General features: G+C 45.5%; 1 protein-coding gene across 3 annotated transcripts in view; it reads left to right on the top strand.

The window, feature by feature from the left end:
* The window catches only part of LOC142587691 (regulator of G-protein signaling 7-like), a 91,660-nt gene that overhangs the window by 35,248 nt on the left and 41,636 nt on the right, over positions 1–14,776 (top strand). For all 3 annotated transcript variants that reach the window (XR_012829608.1, XM_075698869.1, XM_075698870.1), the window contains exons 2-6: positions 4,101–4,197; positions 11,241–11,291; positions 12,849–12,955; positions 13,602–13,653; positions 14,478–14,619. Coding sequence is in view for 2 of the 3 variants with exons in the window: in XM_075698869.1 (XP_075554984.1) it covers positions 4,101–4,197; positions 11,241–11,291; positions 12,849–12,955; positions 13,602–13,653; positions 14,478–14,619 (449 nt within the window). In the remaining variant the exon portion in view is untranslated. The remainder of the gene's footprint in view (positions 1–4,100; positions 4,198–11,240; positions 11,292–12,848; positions 12,956–13,601; positions 13,654–14,477; positions 14,620–14,776) is intronic.

Genomic DNA, 14,776 nt, shown 5'->3' on the forward strand with positions numbered 1-14,776 from the left:
TTTCGCGCCGAAACCTTAACGCCTAAACGACAGATTGACGTCACGGATATCGCACCATTTCATACGCCGAAAGAATCCTCGCAACTTGCTAGGTTCAGAAACTTTATAAGGGGATAGGTAGTCTTTCTTTACAAGGAAACTACTTACTGCACCCGAAAGGACGCTGCAAAAATCTATGGCTCCAGTGCATGCTGGTCTCGCCAACCGTCTTGTAAACAGCAACGATGTGCATTGGTTTTCCCGTTAATATGTTTCTGCATTGTGCAAAATGCTGTTTGTAAAGCTGCAGCTATAGCCAGCAGAACAGCAATGCATTTCACAACAGGTGTTCAGCCTGTATTTCTCGAAACTAGTTTTAAGCACAAACCGTCTAGCAAAATTGTGTGCTATAAGCATCGGCTTGACTTGCATTCTGCGGTTGGAACATTCTACCTAAAGAGTATAAGTAAAAGTTTATTAGTAAAACCTTACTCATTATGATTAGTATAGTGCGGTACAGCATTCACTTGAACTGCCGTCAGTGACCCTGGGCGTCTTTTTGGATTTTGCCATAAGCGTAATCTTGTATCTTAAGATACACGATACTTCCTATGACGTATGGAAAATACAGATATCTCTTGCTGAATGCGTCATGATACAGATAGAGGATACCGGCCTTTCTGAGGCACCTTATCCCTGTTTATAATCTTTATAGCACAGTAAGATTACCCAAAGAGTATGTTAAGATAGTATCTAAGATACATGTATCTTTGATGCTGCCCAGCCCCGAATTTCCCCCTCCCCCATATGCTAAACTAGTGTCACTCCGATATTTAAATGACCAGCTACAAGCTTACCTTTCTGACCTGGAAACAGGCAGTATAGAAGGGGGCTGCGGGCCCCTGTCAAACTGCCGTTTGTTCGTGCAGCATTGACCTGCAGCCCCCTCCATATATTTTGATTGGAAATAAATATCATAATCATCACCATTATTATTATTATTATTATTATTATTATTATTATTATTATTATTATTATTATTATTATTATTATTATTATTATTATTGCCACTGATGCTTCACTGTCTGAAGAGAAGGCTGGCGTAGGCATTCTCTCTCGTTCTCTTTGTCGGTTTCCTTTTTTATTATCTCATTTATCTCTCTCTTCTATTAGCCTTCCAGATTACACGCCTATTTTCATAGCACTACTGGCGATGGTTCTGACGCTATGCAAACATCCTACAAATGAATCGTCAGCTATTGTAGCCTACAGGCTCTTTGTCGGTATGTTCATCGCTCTCCCGGCCCGGCGAGAATTTTGTCCTGTTAACCTTTGTAGTCCTAATTTACTCCGAATTGACGAAATTTTGTTCATTCACTTTTTTCAATATTTACTTGAGGTTAGTTGTTTATATTAAAATCTTGTAGGGCGTCATCATTTGTCGCATAACCATATTTTTTTAGAAATTGATAAAAAAAATATCGCACGTGATTTGAGATTATTCACCATCGAAATTGAAGGCCGAATCCAGGCGATGTCGAGACTGAGCGCGGTCCGGCAATGCGTCAGACGCCAAGTCCCCTCAAATCACAGCGTGCTTACGAAGCTAGATTTGACACGTAACAACCACTGCGCGTTTGTTTTGGAGCGAGACGAGCTAAACGACTATCCGAACCAATTTACAACAGCGCGAATCAGCTCGCGCGTTTTTTTATGCAGTTGTCGCTTTATTGTGCGTTTTTACGGATGCTGCCTGCTGTTCTTCTTTTTTTCCCTTTTTGCATTTCCGTCTTAGTTCGTTTAACACAAATTCGCAAGAGTGACGCGAGACGCGACAATTCACTTCAGCCGCCGGGTTGCTGCCCACGGTTTTGAAGGGAAGCGGTGCAATTTGATGCCGACATCCACTTCGCGGTTGTTCTTTTTGTTCATACTTCTCACGGAGAAGTTGCTGCGAGGCCGCGGTGAATCCATTGCAGAAGTGGAAAAGGAGGCTTTCAGGCTGGTCTGAGCTCTAGTCACTGTACCTGAGCGCAGTACGTACAATGGTGAAATGGCAGTCAGGGCCTACTCGCGGGTGCTCACCGCTGCTGCTAGGTGGCGCGACATGTACAGCCAAACTTCATTGCATGGTGCCGAAGCGAGCATACATTTTTCTTTTAAATGGCCGTCTCCGTCAGCAAACGACCTCAAGTAGGAGCCAGCAATGTCGCGCTCAGCAGGATGAGGGGCATACATAGGCTATGGCCTTTGCGCGGGAAAAAAAAAACGGATGTTCAGTTTCTTTAGAACGTCTGTTGAGTTCATGTGTAGAGTCTAAAGGAACATTATAGGAAGTATAGCTGTCTGTTAGAACCTTTCTGTATTTGCAGTATGTGTGGGCTTATTATGGGGGGAAAAGGGTAGCCCAGCTCGCTTTATTGGGGTGTACCTGCGACGTGTATAGGCCATACCTTCGCGTCCCTCTGCAGTTTAACATTAAACGACGAACAAGCCGTCTCACAGAATAATTGCCGTAGAGTTTGAAGAGCTTTAGTTCTTACTCATCACGTTTCTCGATTCTTGGGGTCTGCTACCACCTCCCTTCGGCGTAAAATTTTCAGTCCGAGGAATTCAAGATGGCGGCCCCCATAGTAAATCGATATAGCAACCCAATTGGTGATAGATTGGTGACGCCATTAGTATATCAAATTGGTGATTGATTGATGACGTCACTGATATAGTTAAGATGGCCGCCAGTTGATGACGTCACCGATAAATCGAAGATGGCGGCCCCACAGTAAATCAATAGCAACCCTATTGATGATTGGTGACGTCACGCGATTGTGACGTCATAATCCAAGATGGCGACCACATTCTGGTACCAATGATGATGACGTAATCCAATATGGCGGATAGAAGTGAATCCACGTGTTTATGACGTCATAGTCAAAGATGGCGGCATAGTTTAGGAATCTTAAATCGAAGATAGCGGCCAAATTCGGGTGCCAGTGATGACGTAGCGGTCCAATATGGCGGATAGAGGTGGAACCACGTGATGTCATGGGACGATATATGGCGCGATAGTTCCGGTATCCCAAATCCAAGATGGCGGCTCTCGGTGTGACGTCATAGCCGGGGTGGCGGCCACTAAAATTAGGCCTGCGTGCAGGTGTGTGTAAAGAGCTGTAAAGAACCCAATGTGGCCATTCACGATACCATCGCCGTCGTATGTCCGAGTGCATTTCCACGAATGGAAGTCTGCCTGCGCTACTCGTGGGTGATTTCAATCGCAAAGAAAGTACTTTTTACGCAAGAATGGAAGGCTTGTTCGGCTTGAAACTAGAATCAGACGTCAACAAACCGACCACCCAATGGGGAACTGCATTGGACTTGGTTTTCTCTGACTTCGATGGAAGGGGGGCGGAATGCGTCGTGGACCGAATAAGTTCCGTACCTAACTCTACTTCACTGATCACAGGATGGTGTTTGTGCTAATTAAGAACAGCCGAGAAGGAGAATGTGAATCCATGGATGAATGGATGACGACGAAAGTTATGGAATAAGACAGTTCGTCTAACCAATCAAGTGAAGAATTTGATGATGATGCCAGTGAAGATATTGAGCAGTGATGTGTGTGATAGTTGGTTGCAATATGTACAGGTGAAATGTTTGTGAGTGTGTTTATCATATGAGAAAATAATTGTACGAACTCGTATTTCCATTGATGTACCTCACTTTTATCTCATTCATATCAATTCTAGTCAACCAAACACGTAACACTCGTTACTTCAACATCTTCCAGACGGCGGCGGCATTCTTTAAAGTCTAAAATTGCCTGTCTGCGGAAACCTGTCCATATCAGCCATACGTGTTTAACAGAGATGCGCACCGATTTCTAAGGAACAATTTCTATGCTGCCTTCAAGAAATTTGTGCGTGCGTTTATAGAAGCCCATCCGTTCGTACGAAATGCACGTTCGCTAGAAAACATGTACTGACAATTGTATGCGTACCAAATTCTAAATGGCGATAATCTGTTCGCTCCGTAGAAACAACTTCTCGTGTGACCTATTATACATAGCCGTCTGTCGCAACCCGTTTACCGAGCACGCAACGATGCGTTCTTCCTCCCCGACGCAGATGGAGCACATCGTGGAGCGCATGCAGAACGAACAGACCGGTGTGCCCGTGCGGACGGTCAAGAGCTTCATGTCCAAGATACCCAGCGTGTTCACCGGTGAGTCGCCCTGTTTTTCCTTTATATATTCGAGTTCCTCCATCTTGTATACAGTCCAAGTTGTGGGAGGCTGCATACATGGAAGCGGCATGTGGCGCACCCACAACGGGTCAGAGTGCATCTTCTGAGAGAACACGAATGAGAGCGTGCCCTTACGTGTAAGTCAAAAAATGGAACATTCTACTAGGACTTAGTAATATTTGTGCAAAAATTCGTGCGCTGCCAAATTTGAGCTTACAGTGCCATCCATCCATCTGCCCATCCTCTTACGTCAACGCAGTGGCTCAAGTTGCATAGCTTGGGCCACTAGGTGTGTGTTCGTTGTCGTGATGCCATCATGGTCATTCCAGCTTCATCATCTGATGCTCGTTCGTGCCTTTTACCCCGGCCCAATAGTTCAAGTTGTCTAATAGTTTGGCCCCTATATAGGTATGTGTCGTGATGCCATCATGGTCATTCCAGCTTCATCATCTGATGCTCGTTCGTGCCTTTTACCCCGGCCCAATAGTTCAAGTTGTCTAATAGTTTGGCCCCTATATAGGTATGTATCGTGATGCCATCGTGGTTGTTGCGTCGTCGCCATTCCAGCCTCGTCGTCCGACTCTCGCCATACCATCGTCGTTGCAGCACCATCGTCATACAGTCCTGCCATGCATTCGTTCTCATACTATCGTCGTGGTTGATTCACCATTGTCACTCCAGCTTCCTCAACTGATTCTTGAGAAACTGTCGTCGTCATGCCTTTGTCGCCATATGGTCGCCGTCACGCCATATTTGTCGTCCTACCCTCATCTTCATTCCATTGTTGTCATACTGTTGTCATGCCATCATCGTCACTTTATCGTCGTCATACACGCAGTAGTTAACATGCGTTCGTAGTCGTATCATTGTCGTTATGCCGTTGTGTCGTCGTCATTCCAGCTTCATCTCGTTGTCGTCATACCGTCGTCGTTCCGCCATCGTCGTTATATTCTTCGTGATGCAGTCATTGTCAAGCAATCGTCGTCATCCCATTGTCCTCATTCTGTTGTCGTTGCAACGCCATTGTCACACTATCGTCATCATTTCAGAATCGTCATGTCATTGTCGTGCCGTCGTCGTACCGTGTTCATCATTCCATCGACGTCACTGTGTCGCCGTACAATCGTCTTCATGCCCAGGGCTGGCATTGCACACAAGGGTCATAGTAAAATGGGCCAAAACCGGAGACATTATATATGTCTCATCAGCCGAAGCAACGGAAGTCTTATGGCGAATTCCACTGAGACAACAGGAGTAGAGCACGGCGCAGTGTGGAGTCGGGTGCTAGCGCAGTGAGTGCCCGAACACTCGACCCGCCGCTTGAATGCCGCGTACAGCCGGAGAGCAAGGTTGGAGGGGGACGTGTGAGGAGAAATGTACCATGTGACACAAGTAATCGACGTCCCAGCATTCTTTGTGGCAGAGCGGCAAAACGCGTGTAACCGTTTTGTGATCGTCGGGCGTTCACCGGTTCGCAGCCGCCTATAACATACATCTGTGTTACGCCAACGCATCCTCCGAAGCATCCGGTGACAGTAGCTTTCACTGCTGTCACCATCAAGCGTCTCAAGCACTTCAGCAAGGCGAAGATGCTTTGCTGCCGCTGTCCTCCGCGCATCCGATGAGAAAGATGGTGGACTAGAAATGCCAGTATCTGTCGCTGAATCATTGCGAAGCTCGTTCATATCAACGATGTCAAGGTCGCTGGGGCCAAAACAGCGACTACGCTTGGCTGCCGCTACGCTCGCCGGCTGAAGCAGAATAAATAAAAATGAGAAGGATATGATGGCTTGAATCACGTGACTTTCTCCGCACTCTGCTTTTCAGGCGAGAGCAGTGCGGACTGCTCCATGGTGCTCTCGGCGCGGCGAAACTGCTCTTGTTCTACCACTGGATGACGGCGCTCCCACTCCTGTTCGACCGCTGAAACACGCCGCGCCTGGAAAGAGCACTTTCAGCGTGCTTTTGAGTGCTCCTGTTCGCCCACTGGAATTCGCCATTAGATTGGCCACCACAAAATTTAAATGAACGTGTATTCAGCAATGCGGTGTATCGCTACATTGCTCGAATGGCAATGACATTACCGTCGAAAGTCATCGTGAGTTGGGTTTTGCGGATTTTTTTTCGTACTATTCATCACACACGTAACGGCATACAGCTGTTAATAATACAGTAACACATCGTTATAACGAACTAATCGATGTAATGAAGTACTATTCCTAATTGCATTCAATTTACCATAGAAATCAATTCATGAACTTAACATATTGTTTTAACAAAGCAAAGGTTTTCTATATTCTATGATACGATGAACCTTTCGTTACTTCAGAATGAATATTTACTGGTGATGTTGCACCGATAAGGCCGCAATTTGGCGGCGCGCGACCCTGCTATTAACCCGCCTGATGCAGCAGCTGAAAACTCCCCGCGAGCTGCTGGCTATAGCAGGTCGCGCTGCCAAGTTGGTTTTACTATACACTTGTTTTATCTACAGAATTTAGGCTTTAGGAGTCAGCTGCTACGCACAGGCGCTCTACGGGTACTGCATCGTGCCAACGCCTCCTAGACAGCAGGCCTGCACACTCTGCTTTATGACGTCATGCTGCTTAATTGGACCGAAATTTCCAGTCACGCCCGCCGTGAGAAAACCGGTGACGTCACAATCACCGCGGCTTACTCGGGAGCATCCCCATTAGATTCTACGGCAGTCGGGCAAGGTAGGATGACGTCATGAATCGAAGTGCACAGGCCTCGTGCTTTCTGGGCGACGTTGGCAGCACACTTTCTCGTCATCTGTACGCACTCACGGCACGCCGCGCATTGCTAGAAGATGGCATGTAGAACAAGCGCTGTCGATATTGTCCACTAAGGATTGCTTAGCGTGTTCTCCTACGTACGTGCGCAGATGCTGCCACCACTCTGAGTTGTAGTGGTGCACAAAGCCCCGCACAAATTTTCAAGTCTAAGATGCGCGATATCGCTTTAGGTAGCGTGTCCGGCTTTGAACTGCACATTCCTGTAAGTGCGTGAGCTCAATCCCCTGTGGCGGTGGTCAACGAAGTGTTGTTTTTTAAGTTGAGGATTAATCTCAGGATGGGAGTAGATAGCCTAACGGCAACGACGGAACGCAAAGGACAGAAGGGGAGACACAGTCGAACTAGCTCTGAGTTTCTCATTTTAACTGTGCTCGTACATGTATAGTGTACTAGAATACACTACAATGTAGTAGTAGTACGCCGGAATAAAACACGAACAAGGTAACTTGGTACATACGCTACGCCCTCTAAACTCGGCTGCGATAAACTGCTGCACATGCGCAGTCTAGAGCTCATGCTCGTCTGCCTCGGTGGGGGCATATCGCCGAAAATATGCTGGATGTTTTTTTTTATTATTATCCGTATTTTTCATAAAAAGGCAGTGAGCTCAGTGAACATGACGTTTTTGCAGACGAGTTCGTGGGCGAGGCGGATGTAATTTGTCTCTGATAACGTGAGCTTCATAAACTAATCAACAAACATTCATTAATTAACTGTCAAGCAACCACTGACATCCGTCGTACGTCCTATGGATATCCGTTTCCGATATAACGGACATCCGATGGACATCCGGAAATCCCCAGCAGACGTCCATCGGACGTCTTATGGATATCCGAAAAACAAATTTGTACATCCTCGGACATCCGAGATGGAATCCTGTGGCGGACGTATTTCGCACTGTATGTGTGTCGTCTCTATATGTATCATATAAGAAGTCTTCTTATGATATGATTAATGAAAATTCGGGTCCTCGGTTCCCTTTCTCGTTCACACACACACACACACACACACACACACACACACACACACACACACACACACACACACACACACACACACACACACACACACACACACACACACACACACACACACACACACACACACACACACACACACACACACATTTGTGGGGTCTCACCCGTGCTCTTGGGACAAAGGAACGACAACACAGTAGTGCAAACAATCACAAGGACATTGATTGCACTTTCCATACACTAACGCTTGCTAACAGAACATGCCGATGGCCGCGTGACAAATTGAGGAAATCCGACTCATTGCGACCGGATAGCAGGCGAATATGTTCGCCCCCGTGCTGCACACCAACGCCTAATGGTTCGCGTGTACGGTCACGCGAATGGTGGCGCGTTCGAACGATCGTGTTCATCCATTCCTGTGCCCCGCTCCGAAGCCTCGCGAGACGGTCTCGCGAAGCGGGTCGGCGCACACGCGAAGTGTCCGCGCGAGGGTTGCGTTAGCAGCGCAACTCTCGCGCCATCTCTGGTAATATGCTGCAACCACACCGACCGCCGCCGGGGCTTAAGCTACGGGGAGAAGCCGGATTACAGGAGACGCGAGAGCCGTGCGGGGAAAACATAATCAGTGAACACACACACACACACACCTTGAAACAGCGATAGTCGAATGCATTCAAGCACCCAACCAGTGTTATATAACAACCGGTCAGGTGCTTCACTGCATTTCACTGTCGCTGCTCTGCTGTAAATAAGACAAATAATGGGCCCAGTACAGCTTCAAAATACAATAAATCTTACTGCCACTTTATGTTATAAAGTACACAAAACACACATCAATACTGTTGTTCATGGCAACAAATATACATGCTGAGAAAACGAACATTTTCAGATCTAGATATCATGACTAAAGTTTGAACAACACGAAGACATAAAAACAAAAATAGAAACTCCTTTCTGCATGTTACACGAAGTCTAACAAATGTGGGAAAGACAACACAAATAAATGAGGTCTCACGTGATAAAAAAATGTATTGTCTAAAAAACACCCTGTATATTGATCGTTTTATCAGCATTTCGTGAACGTGCTGGTGGAGTGGCGTGACAAGCTTCTCGTTCTGTGCAACATCCGTCACTGGACAATATAGCTTAAAGAAACATGCTTTTTGTTGTTTAGAGTCGTCTACTAGCCGTCAGTAGAGTCGGTGTCAGTTATTATTGAATGCTAGCTGATACAGTAACCTTAGATGTCAGAGGCTTCAAGCGCTTCGCCGGCATGCTCACGAAACACTAACCTGTGCGCGTAGCCTCCGAAATCTAACAGCTCGTGGATCTTGGAGGCCACTCAGTGCGTGCACAACGATGGCGAAGGTAGATTACCATTAATAGCTGCTTTGGAGAAATTATAGTCAATCTCGCTAATCTTTCTTGGTCTGTCGGCGGCGTGTAGCAGGGCGTTTGCATTGCAGGGTTTGCACGGCTATTAGCAGCACCCCGCACCACTGTTCCTGGTGGCTAATGTGAGCCGTGACGGTGGAGAATCGTTATATAACTAAGTGTGGCTCGCCCTTCAGCCTTGTTATAGCGAGGTCTTAGGTGATAATAAAAGGACGCCGTTTCACCCGAGAGGCAAAGCATTGATGGCTGTAGCAAAGTACTAGAGAACTAAATGAAGCGAGGTTCATAGTTTATCGGCTGTATAAATTGAAGTAAACATTCGCTTACTAATTAAGTTAACAAGCATGGTGTCACACGTGCATGAACAAACATGAAGAGATCCCACTTGACGACTGCGAACACTCACTGTCGCAACGCTGGCATGGTAAACAGCGGCAGCAGTGGCGAGCGAATTGATATTCGGGCTGCCTCTCGCCTCAGTGTGCACTAGAAGACAGTGCACGCGAAGCCACCAGGCCTCAGCGTGCCTAGTCTTTCTACTTACTGCAAATCAGCTCCAAGATAGGGGGCGTGCCGCCCCGCTCACCATGATTCGCAGCCGCAGCGGGACTATAGGAGACACGCGCACTGACGTGCCTCCCTAACGTCGACGTCGCCGGGATCATGGGATTGCCATCGCAATAATAAGAAAAAGTTGTTCGTTGTATTGTGTGATGTGTTAGTCTCTCTTAGTATTTGTTCCTTCTTGCTCAGCAAAATCATGTGCTGCTTAATTTTTTCTGGAATGCCCACGTAATACTATTAAGCTTGATGAAAAAAAGTCACGGTTACGCCCGAACGGCAAAGATTGCAATAGCAAATTAATTAGACAGCTATACGCTGTATTATTAGTAGGTTTAGTAGTTCATATTTATAAAGTGCTATAAACATTTGCTTAATAACTAAGTTAACAAGCACGCTCTCAGGGGCTGACGCTTTTCCTGATAGCGTTGCCTTAGCACGGGCTGTTCGGGTGGATTGCGTGCGAAAGTACGGCTGGCTTTGCTTAATTCTTACCGCCGATGTGAAGATATCGTTGGCGTTGCATGAATCCATATCATTCATCGCCGACTGCCAAATTCATCAAAAGGAATTGTTCTCTCATTCAAATTTGCTTTTTTTCGATTGTCCGATAATTCGGAAAATTCTGTGACCCCTTTCCGTGTAAGAAAAATCGATCGGCGACTGTGCTTACGTGCATAAAAGGTCGAATTTCAATACAACGAAATTTTGATGAAACAAACTGCCGATTTTACAGACTTCGTTATATCGAGGTTTGGCCGTATTTGTTTTTTCGCAGCTCTAATTATATATTCTGGTGGCATGAACATGAAATACTCGGCAAAAACAGCTTGAAGAGGCACACTCTGGACATGCGTGCATGTTTTGGCCAGTCACGTGGCTTGGCCGGCCTGCAGCCGGCAGGCCAGTGTGCCAACTCCACGCATTTAGCCGATTGCATGGTGGGGCATTGACTATGCTGGAAAGTGCGTTTGCAATTCAGAGCTGTTAATGTGCCGCGTATTAGCGTGGCAACCTTCCATTCCTCCATCAAAATTGACATGGGACCCTTTCCTGGCTTATTGCAGGCATTGTGTTTGCATTCTTTCACATAGACTTAATCATAATTTCTTTTTGCCAATATGAGCATGTGCACCAACTACAAATATCAGATGTGACAAAGTTGCTTTTGTATTCGATGCAACCATGTTAAGATGCGGTTCGAACTGTAATTTGCACATGCAGTAGTTCATATACTAGCTGTGCTCTGTCTCATCATATGTTTGCACTGCAGGAGCTGATCTGATTGCGTGGATGATGAAGAACCTTGACGTCGACGACCAGAGTGAGTTGAAATTTCTCTCTTCCCTGACTCACTGACCCAACTCACCGAAGAATTGCTTCTTTTAATTTGCTTAGCAGATTTCATTTGCTCGTTTGCAGTTGCTGCAAACTCTAATAATGCGTTATATAAAACCCTTGGTTCCCACAAATGCACTACTGCTCCCTAAAGAGTCCCGCCTCCATGCTGCTGATGCTAATGATTCTTGTGCTGTGGTCTAGTACTGTGTGCAGACTATGTCATACTTGTGTAAAGAGAAATTGTTCATGGTAGTTTGACATTTCTGGATGAAATGTGATACATACATAATATACATAACATTCATGAAGTGTGATATAAATGGGTTAAGGTTTATTTTAGGGGGAATGGCATTACATTTTTCTTGTTAAGTTAAAGAATTAACCATAATTGCATGTCACAGGGCAGTAGCTGAATATTCTCAATTCGAATATTTGACGAAATGGTTTCAGCCACATCAAATATGGCGCCTAGGTGAGGAGGGGGATGTTTTTGATTATCAATCCTCCCAGACGTTGTCAGCTGACAGGTTCTTGTTTCAGATTTGCTAGTCGTGTAGTCAGGAGTGCCCATCTTGTGACGTTGTGTGCATGTGGCAAGCATTCTGAATTTCAATTCACACAAAGGTAAATCCCATAAAGTTCTTCCGTGCATCACTAGATGGGTGGCATAAAAATTTGGCACCCTAAGCCATTAGCAGTTGCAATAATAAGCCCTTGTGTGTATGACATTGCCTTGCTTTTTACACTCTAAACCAGCATGCAGAGCAGGAACTACAGAGCTACCCAGTGTGGTGTTGTCTTTCAAAGTGCCAACAAAAACAAGCTCATTTGGGATGCTGTACTATCACTTTTCCAGGTTTCCGGCAAAAATTTTTTTAGCAAATAATGTCGCTTGTATGTTCAGCACATGTTCTATGTACCACTTCGCGCGGCGACAATGTTGTCGCCCTTGGACTTTATGTGGAACATCAAGGCAGCAGCAGAAATGCGCCTGGCGCGTGCATGTAATTGCTATTGCAATAAAATAATAGGCATAATGTTAAGAAACAGAAAGACAGCAGAGTGGATGAGAGAGCAAGTGAGCGTAGCTGATGTTCTAGTTGAGAGTAAGAGGAATGAATAGAATTTGGCGGGACATGTAATGCATAGAACTGGTGGTATACTATAGGATAACGGAATTACTGAAGGAAAGGAAAATGCAGTTGATGACGGCAGATGATTAAAAATTTGCAGGCATAATGTGGAGTCCACCGATGAAAGGCAGCGGCAATTGGAGATCTCTGGAAGAAGCTATGATCGTGATGTGGACATAAATTTGGCTGCTGATGATGATGACAATGATGCTAACTACCACACCTTGCTAACACACCTGGCACTTTGCTAGTAGTCAAGTTAGTCGGCCTAGGTAAATCGCTATGAACTGAACAGCAGCCACTGATGCCTGCACACACGGTCACCAAACGAGTATTGTAGCAGCTACGTGTATTGCAGAGTAGCCGACGAGTGCGTGCTTATCGTGTCCACTTGCTTTTGCTCTCAGCGGAAGCTCTACACCTGGCACACCTCATGGCCTCGCATGGCTACTTCTTCCCCATCGATGACCACGTGCTCACCGTCAAGGCAGACGGCACCTTTTATCGCTTCCAGGTACACCAATGTTAACTCTACCATTTCACTCGTAGTTGGCCAAAAGTGTAAACTTACCGCTTTCATAGAAATTACAAAGCACAGGCCATCTACATATTGCAAAAGATCCTCTGGTGGGAAGATTTCATGGTCAGATTTCCATGTCAACCGATTTATTGTTAATAATCTTTTAATTGTGGCTCGAAGTCCCTTCTCAGTCTTCTTGATGACTTATGCCGGTGTAACCATGGGACACTTACAATCGCGATCAAGCCTGATCGGGTGCTATTTTCTAGATTGCAACTGCCTCCATTTTGAAAGCTGCAGAAGGGTGCCGATCGTGATAGAGAAAATTGATCTAGATCTGGCTCAAGTGCCTCATGTGACCGGGGTTTTAAACATGGCAGTTTTACAGAAGATGGAGACTTGAAGTGTTCGATAGCAGTCGAACAAGAGATGTCACTGCAGCCAAATATTTTGATAAGGGGGCTTGTCTTCATCAGAGCAACAACTCCTGATGCCCTGATGTGGACAAGTCTTCTTGCCAAAGTGTTGACTCCAGTGACATACCTTGCTCGACAACTGTTAGTCGCTTTTCGGTGACTTATATTCACAAAAATGCCTCAACTTAACTTGATCACTGAATCTCTTGTTTGTGTTCTTCCAGACGCCTTACTTCTGGCCCTCAAATTGCTGGGAACCTGAAAATACTGACTACGGTAAGCTCTGTTCTCCACCTTCTGATGACCACTATTGCTCTGAAGTGGATCTGTTTAACTGTTGATTCACTGATACGCCTTCATTTTTATTGCCCTCTACCAATAGCTAACTACCTATGCCTCTATTTTGACAGCTTGTTAATGCACGACTGGGTTATCAATGAATACAGCGCATAGCACCTGAGATTAAGTGTGCACCAAACATAAATACTATTACACTAAGGTGAATTTGTTGATTACGTTTCCCAAGTCACAAATAAGTCAGTATTACCATGAGCAGATATTCGGTACATTAGAAAGGGACTAAACATGACAGGATAGATGGCTACACTACGTCGTTGTTTGTACAGTAGTTGCCCTTGATGTAATTAAATAAGGACAACATCTGCTAGAGGTTAGCTAGTTGTGTACTGTTGAAAAAGGAGTGTGTGGTATTTGAAAACATACACAAAAGCTCAGCCTGGCCAGTTTTTATATCCTTTTCTTGGAAAATGGCTCAATACTGAAATCTGTGATGACACAATTACGCCATCCGGAATTTGCCGTTACGGCATTTCTCATAGCCCCTGTGTTGCATTGGGAATGTTTCTTTTACCCCATTCATCAGTCAGTTTTGTTGGTTGCTATAGCTTTCAGCTAATGGGAAGAGTATTCATTAATGGCAGTCAACTGCCATTGATGGTCTAACAATCAAGCCTTGCCATCACGTTGCACCTCTTTGGAAGACTCTGTGCTTTGCATTCATTCTCTGCTTAATTAATTGATGCAGCTTGTTTTTCATCAACCCCTTTCTTCTTCCCTTTCGGTGGTGATTGGCTGTTCAGCCGTGTACCTGTGCAAGAGAACAATGCAGAACAAGGCCCGCCTGGAACTGGCCGACTACGAGGCTGAGAACCTGGCCCGGCTTCAGAAGATGTTCTCACGCAAGTGGGAGTTCATCTTCATGCAGGCTGAGGCCCAGGCCAAGTGAGTAGTATGCCAAAGAACCATAATACAGAGAAACATCTTCCGAGCACTAGCTGAACATGCAGCATTTGTGACAGCTGCTTCTGCCAGACATTTATCAAATAGAAAACGTGTTGACCAAATATGAAATTACCAAGACAGAACAATAACATTCAAC

This window comes from Dermacentor variabilis, chromosome 7, assembly GCF_050947875.1.
Source record: "Dermacentor variabilis isolate Ectoservices chromosome 7, ASM5094787v1, whole genome shotgun sequence".
NCBI lineage: Eukaryota > Metazoa > Arthropoda > Arachnida > Ixodida > Ixodidae > Dermacentor > Dermacentor variabilis.